The sequence below is a fragment of the Rhincodon typus genome, chromosome 26 (genome assembly GCF_021869965.1).
Source record: "Rhincodon typus isolate 14 chromosome 26, sRhiTyp1.1, whole genome shotgun sequence".
Taxonomy (NCBI): Eukaryota; Metazoa; Chordata; class Chondrichthyes; order Orectolobiformes; family Rhincodontidae; genus Rhincodon; species Rhincodon typus.
In genome coordinates, this window is record NC_063357.1 from 5,859,558 (window position 1) to 5,881,995 (window position 22,438).

Here is a 22,438-nt window from a genome sequence, read left to right on the forward strand (position 1 = left end):
CTCCCACAAGTACACATTCCTACTTCCTTCAATGTCAGTCCTACACTGGTCTCTTGTACATCACACCACCCCTATATCCTTCGCTCCTCCTTTACTGGCCTTGTCTTCAACTTCATGGGTCCCAAACTCTGGAAGTACCCCAAACTGCTCTTCCATACCATTAAAGTCACTCCCTTAAACTCACCATTTTGAGCAAGCCTTTCATTCTAATATGTGAACATGTAAATCGGGAGTGGGGCAGGCCATTCAGTTTCTCGAGCCTGCCCATCATTCAAAAAGATCACAACTGGTCTGATTACTCAACATTCCTGCCTATCTCTCTATAATTAGGGGAATCACTCTTACACTCCACAGGAAATTCAGGAGAAATTGCTTTATCCAGGAAATGGAGAGTGGGGATCTTGCTACCACAGGCAGAAGTTAATATGAATAATATCTGGGGAGGGGAAGGAGGAGAATTGGATAGGAACACAAACAGAAAAGAACCAAGTGAGTTAAAGTTGTTTCAGAGATAGTAGGAACTGCAGATACTGGAGAATCTGAGATAACAAGGTGTAGAGCTGGATGCTAGACCCAAAACGTCAGCTTTCCTGCTCCTCTGATGCTGCTTGGCCTGCTGTGTTCATCCAGCTCTACACCTTGTTATCTAAGAACCAAGGGATATGCTGACAGATGGGTTGGAAGACGTAGTCAAGGAAAATCTATTCCCAGTGGCTGATGGTACAAGGACTGGGGTGGGGACCTCAGAACTTTAGTTGGGCATCAGTAATTTCAAAAGGAAACTGGGTGGAGACTGGGGCCCTGTATCAGTTCAGTAATCATGATATATCCAAAATCTGCCTACTGCTGTCCCACTGTGGGCTCCATCCCACTACTTATACATGTTCAGCAGAAAAATAACTTAATATACAGAGGACTTTCTGAAGCAGAGAGGACTGTGGCTACTTTAGTCACCATTACTGGCTAATTATGAGAAGAAACCAATGGTGCAGTGGGATGGTTTAAATTGAAGTTCACATGCTGAAATCTATCAGAATACAATTCAACTAGAGACAATAACCTTATCCACAGGTCACAAAGTTGATGCTGTACATCATAAAGTACATGCTCTCTCTTATGTCACTTTTATACCCCCTAAGTGCTCACTTCTAAAGATCAGCTAATATTACTGCATAAAACATCACAGCAGAGATTCTTGGCCAGAATGGTTTCAGCATTTGGTGAGATGGTACAAGCCACCCACGTGTTTGGGGGCGGGGTGGAGGGCTGGAGGGTGACTGCTTTCCAGGGACACTGCAGCCTTAGGCTGCTTCACTAGCTAACGCGATTTGCAGATCTTCTCACCTTTCTTGAAAGAGACATGCAGCCTGCAATGGTAAGGCGGGAGCTCCTGAAAGAGGTTGGCAGTGGGCAGGAAAAGGAGATGGGGGGGTGGGAAAGGAAAAAAAAACAGATTACATATGTACATCAATTATCTGAGCCTTGATGTGGAACAGTCACTTGATACACCTCACCACTTTCTCGTTCCAAAAATAGAAGTCAACAGTCACAGAACAGTCACGCAAGAGACAAGTTCAATGTACAAACACACTCAATGCAGCAACAGTTAATTCTTTTGAGGAAGGGCTGAGAATGGACAGAAGGTCCTGGGGAAACCCTGGAACAAGAGGCAATCATTCCTCCTACTGCACATCTGGTCTGCATCATATAACCACAGTTGTCACTATATTTTTAAGCTTTTCGCATAACCTCAGTTGACTTCAATTAAGATCGTAAATTAGGTCGATTGCTTCAGGCATTGGTAGCTCACCAATCCATCTGACCTTGTCCTTCACATATTTAGCGTCCTCTTGGGTTGCAAACCCTCTCAGATTGACCCGGGGTCTCCCAAATGATTCAGGAAGCAAAATACACCCTAGGGTACAATCTAGTTTTGGTTCATCTAACAATAAAACCACTCCATAAATACAGCAGTTTGTGGAGTATAAAGGATTCTGGGGATTGTGACTGCCATTTAGTACCAATTCCCACAGGAGAGGACAGATCAGGCAGATGATAACAGGAGTGGGGTTGTAAGTCATGTGATTGAGCCTTCTGAAATTAATCTAATCAGGATTGGGAATACTGCTGCTTCACTATGAGATTGTTCTTCATGAGCTGTTGAACACTTTTGAGTTATTCCATGGTTGTGCAAGTTGCTACAGAAATGCAAAGTCTTTCTTTTCTGCAAAGATAGAGGGAGCCTCATCTGCAGTCTCCTGACAGCAACCCTCCACGTTCGAGACCCCGATCAGAGTCAGCTCTAGGTTTGGAGCTGAACTCCTGAAGTGGGGCTTGGACCTTCAGATATAAGGGACAGGTCTGCTACTAACATGCTACAAGACTTGGTGGTGATAGCAGTCAGGAATGACTGGGGTATTATTCAACTCAAATTGTCATTCCAAGAATTTCAACTGTCATTTCAGACTGTTGTCAGGAATGAATGTGACAGGACAGACCCCGAGTCTGTCTCCTTGCCGCAACCCTCCCATCTTGGCACTTACCCAGCTGACAATCTTCTTCTCTGTGCCTATCCTAAACTTGCCTGTTGCAGCTTTGAACTCATTGCCATTCTGTGGCAGCGATTTTTTCCAAATGTTGAATTCTTAACCCAAGCCTTTACGCAAGGATGTATGGTTTGATGATTAAACATTGCACAATAGGACATTCAACCGGACAGTCTGAGCAGCAGCTGGGTGGCCGGGTTTTAAAAGTTGCAGGTTTAAAGATGCTGTTAGAGGCTGCCCTATTCCAATCATTATTCATCTTGCATTAGGTTGGGTCATAAGAAGGGAAAAAAACACTTGCATTGCTATAGTGCCGACCACAACATTCCAAAAACATTTCACAGCTAATTAAATATCTTGGACATAAAGTCACATCACAATATATGTCAGGTCATTTTTTGAGGTGTGAATTCTATCTGGGGAGACTTGGCATTTTGCTTGTTTTTTTTTTAATTGTGCAAGGGTTTCACAGCTCTGGACAAACAGTAGACACCCTGTATCAGCTTAGTAATCATGATGGGGTCAGAGAACGAAGGGGTCCAAGTCACTCCAGAACATGAGCAAGTAATACAGGCCAATGTGTACAACATATACACTGCGCTGTCAGGGGGTCAGCACTGAGGGAGCGCCTCAAGGGTGTGCTGCACTGTCAGAGGGTCAGTACTAAGGGAGTGCTGCACTGTCAGAGGTTCAGTACTGAGGGAGTGCCGCACTGTCAGAAGGTCAGTACTGAGGGAGCACTGCACTGACATAGGGTCAGTACTGAGGGAGCACTGCACTGCCAGCAACGTGTTGTCAGAAAGACAGCGCTGAGGGAGGAGCAGCAGAGCAAGGGGCAGTATCATTGCAACAATATATAATGCTGCCTATGCCTTTTGCTCATGGGATCTGAGAGATGCCTTGTTACTGTTCAGCTAAGAGCTAAATGTGCTATCCTATATTTCTGCCTCAACCAATGCAGGTCTGCCCTTTTGTATTGTTCCTGCAATCTTGCTGTGCGCAATATGGCTTATCACATTTAATGAAGGACAATTCACCGTGCACGAGAAAGATGCTGGCAAGTTAAATGAATTTCTATGCCAGGTAGTGCAAAGTGACAAAATCTATTTAAGGAAAATACAAGAGCTGCTTAAGATAGCTTTCATAAATTTGCCACTTACTGAGAACATGAGGTCAGCTATGTCCACATCAATCCCTGTGGTTCTTTTCAAATTGTCATCATGTGACACAACCACTTGGCCATCTTTGGTAATGTGACAATCAAGCTCCAGCATCTCTGTTCCCAACTGCACGGCACTGGAAGAGTTAAACAGCAAACAACACTCCCTTTACAAATAGCAAGAAAGCTGGTCAAGAAAGCTGGTCCAATTGTAAATTTCTATTTTAATCAATGATAAGATGCAAGAGTTGTTAAAAAAAAAATGGCAGCACTGTCACCCCCAATGCTAACTTCCTGGACAGCTTTAGTCAGTTGTTCTAAACTTGATAAATAACATTGATACTGTTAAACGTCAAATCGTCTGCATTGTCCTGTCCTTGCTTCTGTCTCAAGAATTTATCCCATTTTCCCTTGAAATGCTGCTCTTACCTGCACCGAAAGCATTTCAACAATGCTCAAATTTCTCCTGCTCTCATTCTATTCTCATATGGCAATGCTTGATTTTTAAAATTAATCATTTCTTGTACCAGTTTCCCCAAATATAAATATGTCTTACAGTCATAAGGAAAACAGGCTGAGGCCATTTGGCCCACCAAATTCATGCTCACAGTCCGTCAAAACTCTTCACAACTTTAAAAAAATTCTACTAAATCTCGTCAGTTTCCTCTGTTCCCAGAAAAGTGGGTTTCTTCACCCAACGTGGAGAGGACTGGAGCATAAAATTAGAGAGATCTTGCTTTAATTTTATAGGGCTTGGATCCGATAATATCCAAAGTAGTGTGTGCAATTTTGGTCTTTATATCTGAAGAATGGTACATTTGCAAGAAAGAGGCTGTGACAAAGGTTCACTAAACACAACTCTGGAATGCAAGGGCTATCTTCATAGGAATAATTGAGTAGAGTGGGCCTACAATCTTTGGAGTTAGAAGAAAGAGAGAGGTGATTTCCTTTATTCGAGAGAATCAGGTAAAAAGATCAGGTCAGCATCCTAGAAATGTCACAAACAGATCCCAATTCCAGTCACAATTCATCAACCACTAACTGTTCAGAGATTCTCATCCCACCTAGATTTTTATATTAAATTGACATTTTCAGAGATGTTATTACACACCTTTGGAGCAGGTGGAATTTGAACCTTGACCTCCTACCACTGCACAATGAGAGTCCCCACACCTAATTTTCCATTACTTTATTGCACGGTTTGCAAATAACCTCAATAACTGGATCATATGCTAAACTGGGTAGTAATGGGCTTACGTGACTAGGCATCAACTTTTGTCCAATCATGCTCTTGTGAAATGCATTGGGATGTTAAAGGTGCTATATAAATGCAAGTCATTACAGTAACCTAACATGCAGGGGCAAAAACACCACTAACATCTTAGAATTGTTATCTGAAGTAACAATTCACGTTACAGCTTTTAAACATAATCACTCTGTGTTGCTAATTGGTTATGTGGTTTCAATTTGATCCACTTTCCCTCTAAAATCCAGTCAGAGTCTTGAACCTGCTTTCCATTGACATTGCCTCATCAGGGCACCTTTGGAGGTAAAAAGCCCCCAGTCAAAATGTTTCCTCAATACCATCCATGGCTCAGTGAGTAGCAGTTTTTTCAGAAAATGCTAATGGCTCAAGTTCCACTCAACAGCCTTGAGCACAAACAGAAAGGCCACCTATCTCCATGTGGTACAGTGGGAGTGCTGCGTCATCAGAACCAATATCTTTTGGACAAGGGTTTAAACTGAAGCCCCATCTGTACTCATGGGCACTTTTGCCAAAAAGAAGCAGAGGAATATTGTCCAGTGTCTGGACTAATATTTTCATCTCAATAAACTAATGATCTGGTCATCTTACTGCATTACCATTGTGTGGAATTTTTCTGTTCATAACGTTGCCAACCTCCCTGCTGTCTCATTACTGCTGGGAGATCATGGCAAAGAAAGAGAAGGGCTGACAAAATTAGTATTAAAATGGCCTGTAAATAAATCACAGAGTCCCTCAGCACAGACTGAGGCCATTCAACCCATTATGCCTATGCTAGTTCTTTGAAAGAGCTATCCAATTAGTCCTAGGCCCTCTGCCCACAATTCTGGAAATGTTTGTTTTCCAACATTTTTCCAATTTTCTTTTCAGGCAGTATATTCCAGATCTTTACATCTCGGCGTAGATTAAATTTAATTTTCCATCAGGGTCTTCTGCCAATTATCTCAAACTTTTATCAGTGGAAACAGTTTGTTTCTGCCTCCTCAATCAATGTCCTTTATGGTTTTGAACTTGGTAATTTGGGGGTTGGGACAATCCCAACTTCTCCCATCTCTTCAGACAAAGTCTTTCATCTCCAGTATCATTCTATTAAGTCTCCTCTGTATGCTGTCCACGGGAAGCCTTGTGCTGCAGTGGGTAGCATCCCTTCCTTCAGCTCAGAAGCTTTGGTTTCAAGTTCCTGTCCAGGGTCTGATGACCATGGAAGGTGCATTCACATCTTGGCCACAAAGAGGTTCAGTAAAGTCACTATAGATATCGTACAACTGCTATTTCGGTAGAGCAGTTGTAACCTGAGGGTCACCACACCTCAGGCAAGGGGAGAGGTTGAGAAGGAGAGTCTTTCAATGTAACCTCAGCTGGTGTGAGTAACGACCTGAAAATCCTTCCAAAATACACCAATGGAGGGTGGTAGAAACCACATGATGGAAAGTAATTATAGCCTCTGTCATCACTAGCCATAGTGCCAGGTTATCATGTGCATTTACAAATGTATGCTGCCACAGCAACTCAGAAACCTCACTTGGCAGCAGTCTGGCAGTCTGCAGATAGGTGGATGACTTGTGCCAATGTTTGTCCTGGCTAGGCTAGATTCAGGAAAAGCCTCTTTGCCCTAATGGAGGTCATAGCACTGTCAGTCACAGAGCTGTACAGCATGGAAAGAGACCCTTCAGTCCAACTCGTCCCTGCCAACCAGGTAGCCTAAATTAATCTAATCCCATTTGCCAGCATTTGGCCCATATCCCTCTAAACTATTCCTATTCATATACCCACCAAGATGCCTTTTAAATGTTAACTGTACCCACCTCGATCACTTCCTCAGGCAGCTCATTCCATACACGCACCACCCTCTGTGTGCAAAAGTTGCCCATTAGGTCTCTTTTATACATTGCCCCTCTCACCTTAAACTATGCCCTCTAGCTGTATGTTCCCCAACCCCACGGAAAAGACCTTGGCTATGCACTCTATCCATGCCCCTCATGATTTTTATAAGCCTCTACAAAGGCCACCCCTCAGTCTCCAACACTCCAGGGAAAATAGCCTCAGCCCATTCAGCCTCTCCCTATAGCTCAAACCCACCAACCCTGGCAACATCCTTGTAAATCTCTGCTGAACCCTGTTGAGTTTCACAATATCCTTCCTGTAGCAGGGAGACTGGAACTGAATGGAGTATTCCAAAAGTGGCCTAACTAATGTCCTGTACAGCCACAACATCACCTCCCAACTGCTACACTCAATGCACTGACCAATTAAAGCAAGCATACCAAATGCCTTCTTCACTACCTTGTCTATCTGGGATTTCACTTTCAAGGAACTATGAACCTGCACTCCAAGATCTCTTTGCAGACCTGCCTTTGAACAGAGAACCCAAGGAGAAGACACCATTCAATTTTTTTGGCCTCTTCTGAAATACTCCAGCTGGGACTGGTTGTACAGGATTTGAATCCTGCTGGACAGGAGAGACATAGTGCTGAAGCTTTTCATTATACATTCATTAGGACAAAAGCAAGGATGCTGATTGGCTGAGGGGCTGCCATGAAGAAATAAATAGGCACTAATACACACCTAGCAATACAAAAAGAAAAATTCAAGTTTTGAAAATGAATGAGAGTTGACTCGCCAACCATCAGCAGCCTTTTCTTCTGCAGTAGGAATTGTTGAGATTGTATGAAGTTTGGTATTGCATTTGTCCTGACTGGGGAAAAATTAAGTAGAACCGTCTTGCTACATTTCGGCTCTTAGAAGGATGTGAAGGGTGAATTTAAGAAAAACAAGGAAATGAACATCCTGTTGTTCTTTGTTACATTAAACTTTAATCTGTTCCAATTGAGCATTAAGACTTAATGGAGTTTCTTCAATTCACTCCTTGTAGGAGGAACCAACCTGTGCTTCTCTCGTTTTAAGAAGGCAAAGCAATGATTATGACATTACGTTAATTATACAACCGATACCATCACAGCTATTTGTTCCTGTATTCCTGTCCAAATTCCTCCCCCGCCCTCTTTTCCTGAAGGCGATGACTCATTCTGCAGCACAGCTTCATATCCTTCCTATACCTCACAGGAGGCCTTTCGTCAACCATACAGCAGGTTGATGGCCCACAGCTTGATGCTGGGGGCAGTCACAATAAAAAGCTTTAGCAGCTCCTTTCCAGAAGTCAAACTTTGTGACCATTTCTTCCCCAAAAAGGTAGAGAGGCTGTGAAGAAAAGGTGCATTTTTAAATGTTGGCTTTTAACACCAGAGTACATTCACCCAAGTTTTATTTCTTTCAGATTAAAAAAGGTGCTAAAAATTTATTAATCACTAGCCTTGACTATATTCCAACATACTTTCTTGGTGGCCTCCCACATTCTATCCTCTGCAAACTTATGGTCATCCAAATACTGCTGTCCATGTCTAAGATCACATCAAGTGCCTTTCCCATTGCATCCCTACACTGATTCCTGGTTAAGCAACACCTTGACTAAAAAATTTTCATGCTTGTTTTTAAATCTTGCCATCACCTCACCCCTCCCTGTTGCCATAATCTCCTCCAGCCCACGATCCCAAAATCTCTGCAGTCCTCTTCATTCCAGTCTCTGGCACATTCTGGACTTTGATTGCCCCACTACTAGGCCCATGGCTTTGGATGTCTAGGCCCTCAAATTTGGAACTCCCTCCAGCAACCTTTCTGCTCTGCCCACCTGCACTAAAACTGCCCTTGATTACCTGTTGTAAACTCACCTCAAGTTTCTCAGGATCAAAGTTGATTTCATAGAGTCAGAGATCTAAGGACAGAAAAAAGGCCCTTTGGTCCACTGTGTCCATGCCCGTCAAAAACTGACTAACTATTCTAATCCCATTTCCTAGCACTTAGCTTTGAATGCCTTGACAGCACAAGTGCACATCTAAATCCTTCTTAAAAGGTTATGAGGGTTTCTGCCTCTACCACCCCAACAGGTGTCAGTTCCAGATTTTCCCACCAGCCTCTGGGTGAAAAGGTTTTGCCTGACATCCCTTCTAAACCTCTTGCCCTTTACCTTGAAAGTTATGTCCTTCTGGTCATTGATCCCTCCATCATGACGAAAAATCTCTTCCTGTCTGCCTATTTAACGCCCCTCATAATTTTATTTGTCTCAATCAAGTTTCCCCATTGGTCTGCTTTGCTCCAAGGAAAGCAAACCCCAGTCTGTCCAAACTCTCTCCACAACTGAAACCCAGGCGGCATCCTGGTACACTTTGTAGTAGCTTCAGCGGAACAGATGTTTCACTGTGTAAAGGCACTATACGAATGCAGGATGTCTCTGTTGAATAGGTTTTTGTGGAACAAGCAAGGACCCCATTGACAAGTGAATCATTTTGTCGTGCTCTGTGCAAACACTTACTAACATGAAACAGAGGCACTCATTAAAATCAGCAGCAAGTCCAGGCCTGCATCCTTTGCTGAGAGCAAGAATCCCTTGGATCTATGATCATACTGAGGTAAACATACACTAGCCATCCTTTCAATATCAAAATTCCTTGAAATCACTGTCCAACACCTGGACAGAAAACACCATCTGTGCCAAGTATTCCAGCGAGGGAAGCAGGCTCAATATTATTGCAGAGGGCAGAACAGACAGTCACTTGACAGTGTCACTCCTATCTCGAGAATAGATTGAAAAAACGTCAGGGCAGTTTACTAAAAGGTACAAAGTGCTGTTGTTGATGGGTCTTGCTCGCAGCCAAATCAATGAATCACGACATGGCTAGGTTCCAGGCCCTGAACATTATCAATCCAGAAAGATTGCACAGACTGACTCTTTCAAAGAGATAAGAACGCAAAGTGATCTGACAAAAGTCTGAGAGACCCTACAGGAATCTGATAGGATAGACAAAGAGAAGTTTTCACATGTGGCATCCAAAACTAGAAACCATGAATGTAGGATTGCCATGAGAAAACATCAGAAATTCAGGGTGGGGTTGAGACAATAAAAGAAAGACAAATTTGCATTGCAGTGCCTTTCGTAAACACAAGATATCCAAACAATTTACAAACAATTATGTACTTTTGAACTCATGTTCTAATGTAAGAGACAGCAGCCAATTGGCACACAGCAAGCTCCTACAAAGCTATTCTACATACAGCCAAGTAGGCGGCTGGGGCCTAGCATAATGTTTCATCTGAGGAACAGCAGGCAGTGTAGGGGTCCCTCAGTACTCCATTTGAGTATCAGCCCAGATACTTGCACTCACTCCTGCAGTGGGACTTTAAACATCTCATCACTCAGGGCCACCACTGACATGCAGCACAGCTGCTTTTAAAGGGAAGTTAGATAAGCTTCAGGAGGGAGAAAGGAATACAGAGAATCCGGCTAGGTTGACAAAGTACTTTTGGGGTAAATAACCTGGTTAGAGCTGTTGGACCAAATGACCTGCTGCCCCTTTTCTGTGCTGTACATTCTACATTATGAGGTCACATTAATGGGTTGGCACCAGTTGTAAAGAGTGATCAGGATCAGGACCACGTACAGAACTGCCCTTCTTCCTCAAAAGAGTGCTATCGAATCTTTCACATCCAAAGAGACCAGACAGGGGCTCAGTTTAACATCTTATCCCAAAGACAACAAATCAGACTGTGGACCTTAGAACTCCCTTGGTACCACACCGGTGTGTTGGTCTTCTACAGCATGGGCTCTAGTCTTGGAAACAGAGCTTGAACTCAGAATCCAACTGGCCCGAACAGAAATCATAGTGCCCCTTTAATGTACAAATAAAGTACGAGCCCAATGAATGATCTCGATTATAAATTGGTAACAGGATTTCCTCCCCAAGATGCATTTAAGCCGCTGGTTGGGAAACACATGACTCAAGAAGGTGCTTTTATCTTTAAGATGAATTTGGAGAGGGCGACGCTAAACAGCCCTGCCCACACTTCCAGACCCCAGCTCTGAACAGGTTCAAGATCCTGCAGCAAACCCCACTTCCACTAAAGTCCAGCTGGTTGCCAATGTTTCCAATTTCCACTGATCAAGGAAATTCTGGGTTAAATCATAAGCAGCAGGAGTCACAGAAACATAGAAGAGGCGTTTCGGCCCTTCGAGCCTGCTCCACCATTCTTCACGATCATTGCTGGTTGTCCAACTCAATATCCTAATCCTGCTTTCTCCTCATAACCTTTGATCCCATTCAGCCCAAGTGCTATATCTAGTTGCCTCTTGAATACATTCAATGTTTTGGCATCAACTACTTCCTGTGGTAATGAATTCCACAGGCTCACCACTCTGGGTGAAGAAATATCTCATCACAGTCCTAAATTGTCTACCCTGAATCCTCATACTGTGACCCCTGGTCCTGGACACACCCACCATCGGAAACATCCTCCCTGCCTCTACCCTGTCCAGTCCTGTTAGAATTTTCTAAGTCTCTACAAGATCCCCCCCCCTCATTCATCTGAACTCCAGCAAAAACAATCCCAAGTCAGCCTGCAGGCCTAATTTCAGGAGTGAGGGGGCAGGGAGAACATTTAGCAAATAAGACACAATGACTGTCATTCCTAAGAAACACAACATTTTAAATAATTGCTGTGCACAATTAATCCATGTCTAATCCCATCATGTGGGCTACTTATCCCATAACACACATTCCTCTCGGTTTAGTGGACTTTGTGCTGATGAGGATAGCCTCAGACTACAAGAGAAAGTAGTCAGGCTGGTCAGATGGGGTTGATCAGTGGTAAATGGAATTCAATCTGGCAAAGTGGGAAATGATGCACATGGGCAGCACAAACAAGGCAAGGAAATAGATGACAAATGGTAGGATTTTGGGAAGGACCAAGGATCAAAGGGACCTTTGTGTGCACATTCACCATTCCTTTAAGGCATCAGGACCGGTGGATAAAGTGGTTAAGGCAGCAAATGGTATATCTGCCTTTATTAGTCGAGGCATAGGGTTAGCAGAGGGTCATTTTCTATGCTGTAGATCTCTAGGACTTATCGGGGATGATGGTGGTGTAGTGATAATATCACTGGGCCAGCAATCCAGAGGCCCAGGCTAATCTTTCAAGGACACAGGTTCAGATCTCATCACAACTGTTGCTGATGGAGTTCAAATTCAATTTATAAAAGATGGTCTCATGAATCACTACCTTAAACAAAACCCTTTAGGGAAGGAAATCTTTACTCGCTTTGGCCTATATGTAACTCCAGACTCATAGCAATGAAAAGACTGGGCAAGCCAGTCAAATACAGCCAATTAGGGATGGGCATCCAATGCGGGTCTCACCAGCGATTTCCACGTCCCACAAAAATAAAATGAATTGAAATTGCCTCCATCAGACGGTGCTTTTTTAAATTAAGATGGACTTTGTGAGAACAATGCTCAACAGCCCTGCCCACAACATTTCTACAGTTCTGTGCTCTCCCCAGTATTCTGTTCCACGCCTTTTATGAAGGGGAAACCTGGTTTGTGCAGTGGTGGTGGATGGACGGACAAAATGATCCACTGATGACACATAACACGGCTTCAAATGAGTGAAGGTAACTGCCCTGCAGTGAGGGGATTTTTTTGTATCCTTAGCTATTTCTCAACTCTTGCACAATTTCAGATCTTCTTCAGGTAAGAATCAGAACATTTAGACATTAAGCTAGCAGTTAGTACAGTGAATGGTATAGCATTTTAATGCAAGTTTCTATCAACAAAGGAAGCCACAGAAGAATTCATTCAGTAACTGGTTTTGTATTCCACGTTTTCAAAAACAATTGACAGGGCACAATAGAGGTCAAAAAAAAGTATTTTTCTTCAAACTCTCATTCACTGTCCCTTCACCCAGACTAACCGCTACCGCACGAGGAAATGGAGGAAAGATTCCTGTGAGGAAAATAAAATTACAAAAACGAAAATCCAATATTTCCACTCATTTGTGAATGTGGGTGTCAGAGGCGAGGCCAGCACTGGCTGGTTGGCCAGCTCTAACTCCCCATGAAGGTGTTGGCTCCTCACCATCTTGAACCGCTGCAGTTCCTACAGTGTGATCTTTCTGTAGCAATTTGGTACAAAATTGTGGTTTGCTTGGCCATTTCAGGGGAGGGTTAGGAGGCACCTGTGTCGCTGTGGGTTTGGAGTAACATGTAGGCCAGACTGGGTAAAGACGCCAGATTTCCTTCCCTAAAGGCCATGTGATCAGATGGATTCCCACAATAGTCAATGATCACCATTAGTAAGACAATTTCTAATTCCAGAGTTATTATTAATTGCCTTTACAGGAGCTAATGGTACAGATGTAGCATCATTGGACTCATAACGCAGAGGTGCAGGTCCTGGAGAAGAGATCAAATCCCACCTCTCAGTTGGTGGAATTTAAAGTCAGTTGACAAACTATTTTGTCACCATCTCCCTTGTTATCCACAGAAAAATCACTCTTTCAGTTATGATAATAGAGGGTGACCAGGCTGGCACAGTTGATTGCTCTTTCACCTTTCAGACAGGAAAGTTTTGGGCTCACGTTCCACTTTAGAGACTCAAACATAAGCTCTTGGTCAATGGCCCAATGCAGCACTGATTGGGCGGGGCTGGGGGAGATGCCCTCGACCGAGGTTATGGCTGCTGTCTCTCTGAGGAATGCACAAAATCACATGACAGTAGTGGGAAAGGTTGAAGCGGGTGGAGAAGAGTTCCAAGGGTTTGGATTTACATTAGTAAAATAAGATTATCCAATCACTTATCTGTAGCAGGGTTTGTGGGCTCATGCTGTGCACTAACAGTTGCAACAAAGGGTCATGGCTCTTCCAAAGAACTTCACTGCCCTAAGTGTTCAACAGCCAGAGAATGTGGAAAATATTGCAAAAGATACAAACTCTCTTTAAAGTGTGGCATTTGATGAAGTCTTAAAAGTTTTGATATTGTTATAATTGCATCTGGAATTACACAAAGAAGTGAAATTAAAAACAAGAACTTTTCTCAAATTGCTTGAGATTCAAACACCATTATTTAAACACGTTTTCATCAACAATGCAGGACTCTGAAGTCAAGCTTTAGCAAGAGAAAGGAGGAAGCACAGTGTTGCCATGGAAATTTAGAACGCCTGTCTTAGAACCTCATTCACATTTGTTATTGAAAGATTGCATTAAGGACAGTCCAGGATGCGTAGAAAAGCAAAGGAACTGCCAAATCCCACATTTTGTTTGAGTGTTTGTGGTAGCAGAGAGGTCAGAGTTGACACACATCATATGACTAATTTGATAGTCCCCTCTGTCTTTTGCTGCTTTGCAGGAGAGCTCTGTTAATAAAGTGTCTGTTAAAGTGTCTAGCTTTCATTTTTGCATCGTGGGAGCATTTAACAATGCTTTTTAGAAAATTAAGGAAACAGGAACTCAAAGTTGAGTTGAATTTGACATGCGACTGTGAATTTAGTTTCTGTAGCAGTCACAATTCTGAGAAGGTGGATGGACAAATTGATAAGGCTGTTAGAAAAGTATTAATTTTTCCTTAATTGACAGGGACAGAATAGAAAAGAAGGAAGTTATGTTAAACTTTTTTTTATAAATCACTGATTAGGATTCTAAACATCACTCATTAGAAAAGCTGGTCAAGGCCTTGGACAGATTGCAAAAAATTTCACTAGGAAGGTGCTGGAGGCAAGGGATCTCCGTTAAATGTAGCAACTGCAGAAGCTAAAAGTGTTCTCCTTGAAGCAGAGAAGGTCAAGGGGGAATTTAATAGAATCATATAATACTGTGGGGAAAAAGAAAGACATTTTGTTACATCTCTCACACTCGTCAGGACAATTTGTTAGAATACCAAAGCAAAAGGAAAACAACATTCATGCTGTACAGCATGCTGACTGATTGGTAAGTGAACTCTGACTGGTGGAGGCAATTCCACAGAAGATACACCAGTTAGATCACTGACAATTACTGCCAATCTTTAAACTTTTTAACCAGGTTTGTTGACTGATATGGCAATGCCTTGACTGGAGAAATGAATAGCTGTCACCTATTTTGTTGCATTGATACAGATGCAGTGTTCTTTCTGTCTGCAAAGAGCTCTATATTAATATAGGGCATGTCTCTACCAATCAACACTCTCCCTTCATACAGTATTGCTGCTTACCCTTACACTGGTATTCTTGCCAATAGTCCTCAATGCAAGACGAAGAGCTTCAATAAACGTCTCTTTCAATAATACTCGTGGTCTACACTAACAACGGATTCTGCAATAATATAGGACTAAAAGGAGACCATTCAGCTCACTGAATTTGAAGCAGCCTAGTTAACCCAATTCCTCAAATTCTCTGTGCATTCTGGCAATTTTTATACAAATCCCTTTGAAGGCTACCCACTGAACTTCTATCCAGCACTTGATCTGGCTTTGCATTCCTAATTCAAGCTACTTGTTGTGTGAAAAGATTTATCCTTGTCAGCTCTGATTCTTTTCCTAATCACCTTCAATCTGCAAGTTTTTTTTTTAAAAAAACCTTGAATTCTATCAAAGGATGGATGTCAATTGTTGCTTGTCCTAATTTATCTTGAACTGAGAGGCTTGCTCAGCCATTTCAGAGAGCATCAGTTAACAGTCAATACTGTAGGTCTGGAGATAACAGTGTGGAGCCAGAGGAACACAGTGTCCCAACCCAAAACATCAACTTTCCTGCTCCTGTGTTCCTCCAGCATCTGCAGTTCTTACTATCTCTGGAGGTCTGGAGTCACTTTCAGGCAAAGATGGCAGATTTCCTTCCCTAAAACGCATGAGTAAACCAGATCTGGCTTACCAATCCAGTGACAAAACCATGACACCTCCATCTGCTCCTCTTTTGATCAATCCTTCAGCTAAAGAAAATAGCCTCACCTATTTAAAAGCATCCCCAGCTTTCATGCTTTAAGTGCTTTTTTAGATTGCCTCTTGTCCTTTTGAGCTGAAAAGGACTTCAAAATATTTGGAAGTCTTGAGGGGCAAAAGGGACAGACTATTTTCACTGGCAGGAGTGTCTATACTAAAGGACACAGACAACTGGTAAAAGAATCGGGAAGATCAGATTACATTTCACGTGGAAGAATAAAAGAAAAAAAATGGTCTAGCCCCTGAACCTGCTCCATCATTCAAAAGGTAATGACTGGCCTGATTGTTGTCAGATATTCAGTGCCCCCGGCTCCACCGTCCTCTGGGGAACACCATTCCACAAACAAAGTGACCCTCTGACAGAAGGTATTTCTCCCAGCTCAAGTCTTAAATGGGAAATCCTTTAGTTTGAAACTTTGCTCAGGGGAAAAAACACATTCACGGTATCTCCCCCAATCAAGCCCCCTCAGAATGTTGTCTATTTTTTTAAATAAGATCAACTCATTTTTATCCCCCCCAAACCACGGGGTGAGACTCCAGAGGGGCACAATATGAAAAATTGCGGTCATAGTCCAAGACGATAATGACAGAACAAAGGCCAACTCCAACAGATATACAAACCCTGCCCTGGCAAGATTCCATTTGATTAATCGAGAGATCTGCTGGACCTGATGCCATTCTGGTGCCTCGAGTTTGAGCCAGCGACAATCACAAGTCGGCCCCAGGGAGGGAAGTGGCGAGCTGGGTGCGGGGACAAGGCTTCCATTACAGGTGCCTCTATTTTATGCTGAATTTTAACCATCCATTCTCTGGGAATGCACTATCTAATTTATCAGGTACTAATATCCACAAAAAAGCATGTGCTCTGAGCTACAGTCTTATGACAAATATATCCCATGCCATGGATCAATTTGAGTAGAAATGGCACGTCACTGGATGTAGCCAACCACATGACCGGATTTTCCATCTCTGAAGTCACATTGACTCAAAGGCACCCAAAACAGGGTCGCAGAGGGAAAATGTTTGGAAAGCACCGATCTGAATTTGAAAGAATTATTACAGCACAGGAGGCCGCCATTCGGCCCATTTGCACCTGCACCAGTTCTACTACCAATCTCCTGCTTTTTCCTCATAGCCCTGCACACCATTACTATCCAAATAATCAGCCAACGCCCCTCTTGGATGCCTCAATTGAACCTATCCCTCCCACAATTCCAAGCAGCACAATCTTGACCCTAACTCCTTGCTGAGAGTGTTTTATTTCCACCCACACATCAACTTGGTACAAAAGTTGCAACGTGGGATGTGCAGCCTGCAATGGTGATGGATGCAGATTCCATTTACAACTTTCAACAGGGAACATTTGCAAAAGAATTAAAAATTGCACGATTGCAAGGTGAGTGGGACAAATTCGATAGCTCCTTCAAACAGTCAGCATGGATGTGATAGTCTGAATGGTCTCGTCTCTGTCCCCTCCGATTCTAAACACAACTTTCGAACAAAGTGCACTACTAGCTGGAAGACACATTGACACATTGACACAATACTGCTCATGGGGACTGGCTGTGTCTACCTCAGTGTGCAAATATTACTTCTGAACCCACAGCTAACTATTCTGCCCTTCAAATTAATCCGATGGGCACAAGAGAAGCATCAATTGGCATAATTGAAGAATCATTCAGGATGTCTAAAGTCTGAAAGTTCCCAGACACTCGTTCCACGTTGTTTCTACAAAGAACTTGTTTACCCTTCAGTTTATAAGTCCAGAATCTTGCCGTTCTGAGAGGACAGAGTATACAAGTACATTAGAGCAGAGGACTAAGATTCCACGTGCTTTCAATGGGATACACTACAATGCCAGCCCAGCTGGTGCTGTGGGACACTAGTCATTTTAACTCTTCGACTTGCGACTGGTGACTGCAATTCTCCCTGATCAGTGGCCAGCTTCTCTTCACCCCAGCAGGAATGGAACTGTCTGAAAGTGCGTGGAATGGAGAGAAGAACCCAGGAGCAGGATCTAGTCAGTTTCCATCAATGTTGAGTCTGGATCACTGGAAGGGAGGGGAAAAAATGGTGGAGGGTTGGGGATTTTTGCTTTTGCTTTATTCTCAACGAAAACATTGGGTTGTCAAAACAGTCACAGAATCTTGTATCTGGGACAAACACAAAAGGCCGGAGAAACTCAGCAAGTCTGGCAGCATCTGTGCAGAGAAACAGAGTTAATGTTTCAAGTCCAGTAACTACTCATCAGAAAATGGTTTGGGGATCTCCTCCAGGGGGCAGTGCTGCCGGAGTACTGCTCCAAATAAAAATCAGAAGGAAAAACAAGAATGGAAAACAGCTGGAAAAAGCTCAACAGGTCTGGCAGCATCTGTAGAGAGAAATCAGAGTTAACGTCTCGGGTCATGTGACCCTTCCTCAGAACTGGAAGGAAGTTTATCCTCTTCGAAGTATGAAGCCTAAACTGCTCAAAATTTGCGCCCCTGATCATGCCCGATTCCAACCACCATCTAGTGGTCTAGTCTGGTCTCCACAGCTTTCACCTGCCAGCTGAAGAGTGGCATTGCTGGAGGAACCAATACAGGGTTCCTTACTCCCTCTCACCATTTCAAAATCACTTACTTGTCAGTTTGATGATCTCCAGGCTCAACTTTGTCAGCACTGGATCTTACCAAGCTCTGGTTAACCACTGTATCGATTCCTGACTGGGCACCAAAATTGCTCCCATCAGTAGTTGGCCCCGAACCCTCAGTATGTCGAAGACAAACCCTGTAATCCTGAATCCGTCCACCACTTCCACCTGTGAGCTCAGCCCCACTCAACACTCTGTGCTACGCCTGCCCACTTGCACCCATCACTCTGATAAAAGCCTATAACTAAGCCTTCCCCCACCTCCCACTTCCCCCAAGCACCAAATGTTATGCTGAGGTCACTTCAGTGTCCCGTTACACATTCTATTCAAGTTACAAAATGAAAGACCCAGCACAGAGCTGGTGTTGCTTACTGCCTGAAGGCCGCCATTGTGTTTTCCAGATTCTCTCCTGCACCTGTTGAAAGGGAAAATGGAGACACTTCAACATTCAGAGCTCAGCATTAGCTTTCATTGAAGATGACAGTTTGGTCACTGATGGTGTACAGCTCATCAAAACAACCCTACCAGGTCACTTCCAGCGAAACAAGCCTCCAACCTTCAAAACTGGAACACAAGAAAGTTTTAATTTAAACCAATGCATGCTCATCCCGAGTCAGGTTTGATCTGCACATCAGCTTGCCTCCAACACACCAGTACAGCACCGAGGAAGTGCTGCACTGTTAGAGATGCTGCCTTTAGAACGAGATGTAAAGCAGAGGCTGACTGGCCTCTCGGGTGATCTTAAAAGAGCCCATGGCCCTGCTGGGCACAAAAGCAGGAAAATCCTGGCCAAAATTTGTACCTCCACCAATACCACAAGCAGCAAGTGATCTGATTGTTTTTGCATTGGAGTCTGGGGGAGCATGCTGTGGGCAAATTGGCATCTGCGCTTTTTAAAAATATGGAAATATTATGAGAAGATTTCAGTGGCTGTGACACATTTTAGAACATCATCTTGTTTGGGGTTTATCTATAGAGTACAGCCAGTCAAGGTTAAATGATGCAGTTTGTATTGTTGGATTTCTTGGCAGGTTCTTTGTTTCTTTCCTGGGTGTGGTTGCTGCCTGGACAAGTTTTGTTGGACAAGGAGAAAAGGAGAGAGAGAGTCTGGGAGGGAGCAAGGATGTGCCTGTGTTCAGCTCCTGCAGAAAATGAAACTGAACGGTAACTGTCCTAACTAAGGAAACCCAACTGGAACATCAAAAATGAGCCAGCTACTCATGGCATACATAGGATAATCCCAGACCAGGACAGACAGTTGTTTTTTAATATATCTATCAACTTTTTCAGAGATGTTATAATACATCGCTGGAACAGGTGGGACTTGAGTACAGATCTCCTAGCTCAAAGGTTGGGACATTACTGCGCCACAACAATCTTCTGGGTCTGCTTTGAAGATATTTTCAAATCCACCTGCTTAGAGGTGGTGTCAAACACCGCTGGTGTAAGCGGGACTTGAACCCAGGCCTTCTGGATGAGAAGTACGGACACTACCACCGTACCTCAAGAGCCTTTAGGTCTGCTTTATAGACTTTTTTTTAAAAACCTGGTCAGAGAAATGTTATTATACATCACTGGAGCAAGTGGGACATGAACTGGAGGCTCCTGGCTCAGAAGTTGGCGCATTACCTCTGCGCCACAAAAGCCTGTGTTTGCCTTATTGAGGGCTCAGGTGATGAGTTCCATCTGGACAGGCTATTGCCTGTTACCAAGGGAATCTCATACTTAAAATCTCAATAACAATGGAATTTTGATTTTAAAAATTTTCATGGAATGTGGCAGCATTTAATATCCAATCCTAATTTCCCCAGAGGATGTGCTCATCAGCTGCGTTCTCAAGCCACTGCAGTCCTTGAGGTGTAGGTAGACCCACAGTGCCGTTGTGAAGGGAATTGCAGGATTTTGACCCAACGACGCTGAGGACAGGTGATATAGTTTGAAGTCAGGATAATGATGGCGAAGTGGTGGGTGGTGGTGTTTGAAAAAGAAATATCTTGGGGATGAAACATACTGTCAACCAAAGTGACTGAAAAGGTTACAACTGGCTCGAAACAGCATTCACTGCTGGAAATATGACACCTTGGTATATAATTCCAATGCTTGGTCCTTGAAGAGAGACCATTTAGCCACACAAATATGCACAATCACAGTGTTCAAACCACAAAACAAACGGTTACATGACCACTGGCTGCATAGGGGACAATTAACTTACCGAGGTAATGGCAAACAACGATAAAAGTTGCAATTAATCCCATGAAGCTGGGAAGACATGCAAAAAATCAACTTAAGAACAAGGCAGCAACTGGGGTATTTCAAAAACACTCACCAGGCCAGTGCAGACCAGAGTCTGCAAACATTTTGCTCTGGGAATCCTTAGCATTGGTTCTTTTTGAAACTATTCCCTACTTTTTTTTTTAAAAATCAGAAAAGCCGTCACTTTTCTAGCAAACTCCCCAAGCAGAGTCATATTAGACTTGAAACAGTTGCTGCCAGACATCCTCAGTTTCTCCAGCACGTTTCACATTTATTTTCAAGATCCAACTTTTGCAGTATTTGTTTGAGTGTTTACATCAGAGTTAATTATTGGAGTTTAAACTTCACCAGCTATGGTGGTGGAATTTTTACTCCTTTTTCTAGAATTCCACAGTCTGGGCTTCTGGTATACTCATCTAGTAACATCAGCCCTCTGCTACTGAGCACTGTACAGTGATACAAAGAAAACAAAACCAAATAGCAGCAGGATGCTTTCTCTCTGAATTCATTTGCAGATAATTGCAGCCATTAACAAAACTGCAGACGTGTGAGCCTTTAATATGACATGGAAATTTATTGATGTGTTTCCTGGATAAAACATTGCTGCCAGCACATCAACAAAAATACTATGAGGGCATTTTCAAATCTCAGACTTGACAGTGAAGTGTCTGTGTGCGTTTCCTCCGGTTTCCTCCCACAGTCCAAAGATGTGCAGGCTAGGTGGATTGGCCATGCTAAATTGCCCGTAGTGTTCAGGGATCTGTAGATTAGGTGGGTTGTAGGGGGATGGCTCTGGGTGGGATGCTCCAAGGGTTGGTGTGGACTTGTTGGGCTGAAGGGCCTGTTTCCACACTGTAGGGATTCTATGATTCTATGATTCTAACTCATATTTGCATTTTCCCCGGTCATCACCTCCAGCTTTCTTTTACTGGTTTCTCTTGATACATTTTACTGCTTTAAATTTAGAGGGTTGTTAACAGATTAAAGACCCTTGCAGGTCTAGGTGCTTTAATTGAAATTTATTTTTAAAAACTTTTAAGAGGAGGAGCATTCTCCAGTCTCCTGGTCAATATTTTGCCCTTAATTGGCATCATGGAAACAGATTATCTAGTTGTGTGTAAACTGGCTGAGTTTCTCATGTTACAACAGTGACTACACTTGAAAAATGTACTTCACTGGTTGTCAAGAGCTTTGGGAGGTCCTCAAAGATTCAATGTAAAATCCAAGTTCCATTGTTTCTCCCTAGAGCTCCCACTGCTGCTCCTGAGCGGCGATAATTAATACTTCAATTGAACTTGGGAAAGTTCGCAGTTTGTACAATTCAAGGGTTTGATGTGTTACATCTCAGTGTCGTTTTGCTAGAAGACATCCCCTGACCACATTCTACTGATCTGTCTCAAGACTGAGGATTTCAGCATTGTGGTCAACTTTGATACATCCTCATGATCAGAAGCCACAGATACTACTGACCAGACATACACCTAACTGCACGTACACACACACACATCCTCATTCTACCATGGGGGTCACACGGTACCCACCCACTGCACTTGCACAAACACACCCTTGCACACACATCTATGTACCCACACACAGTTGTGAAACAGCACAGATGAGAAAATAGTGTTCTATTCCTGTCTCTCTGCACACTTCCCATAATCAGAAACTGAAACAAGTCTGTTAGCTGAACCCAGAGATTAGTCCAACAGTTACCCTTGAGAATAACTAGGGGGAAAAGCAAAATAAACAGGACTTTTACTCCCAATCACATAACAATGTTATATGCAT

At 43.1% G+C, this 22,438-nt stretch overlaps 1 protein-coding gene across 3 annotated transcripts in view; it reads right to left on the reverse strand.

Annotated features, from left to right (window-relative positions):
• gdpd1 (glycerophosphodiester phosphodiesterase domain containing 1) overlaps positions 1-22,438 on the reverse strand; it is a 44,888-nt gene that overhangs the window by 10,271 nt on the left and 12,179 nt on the right. For all 3 annotated transcript variants that reach the window (XM_048612587.1, XM_048612586.1, XM_048612588.1), the window contains 3 exons: positions 18,770-18,812; positions 3,707-3,842; positions 1,345-1,390 (listed from right to left, as the gene is read on the reverse strand). In XM_048612587.1, the coding sequence (XP_048468544.1) occupies positions 1,345-1,390; positions 3,707-3,842; positions 18,770-18,812 (225 nt within the window). The remainder of the gene's footprint in view (positions 1-1,344; positions 1,391-3,706; positions 3,843-18,769; positions 18,813-22,438) is intronic.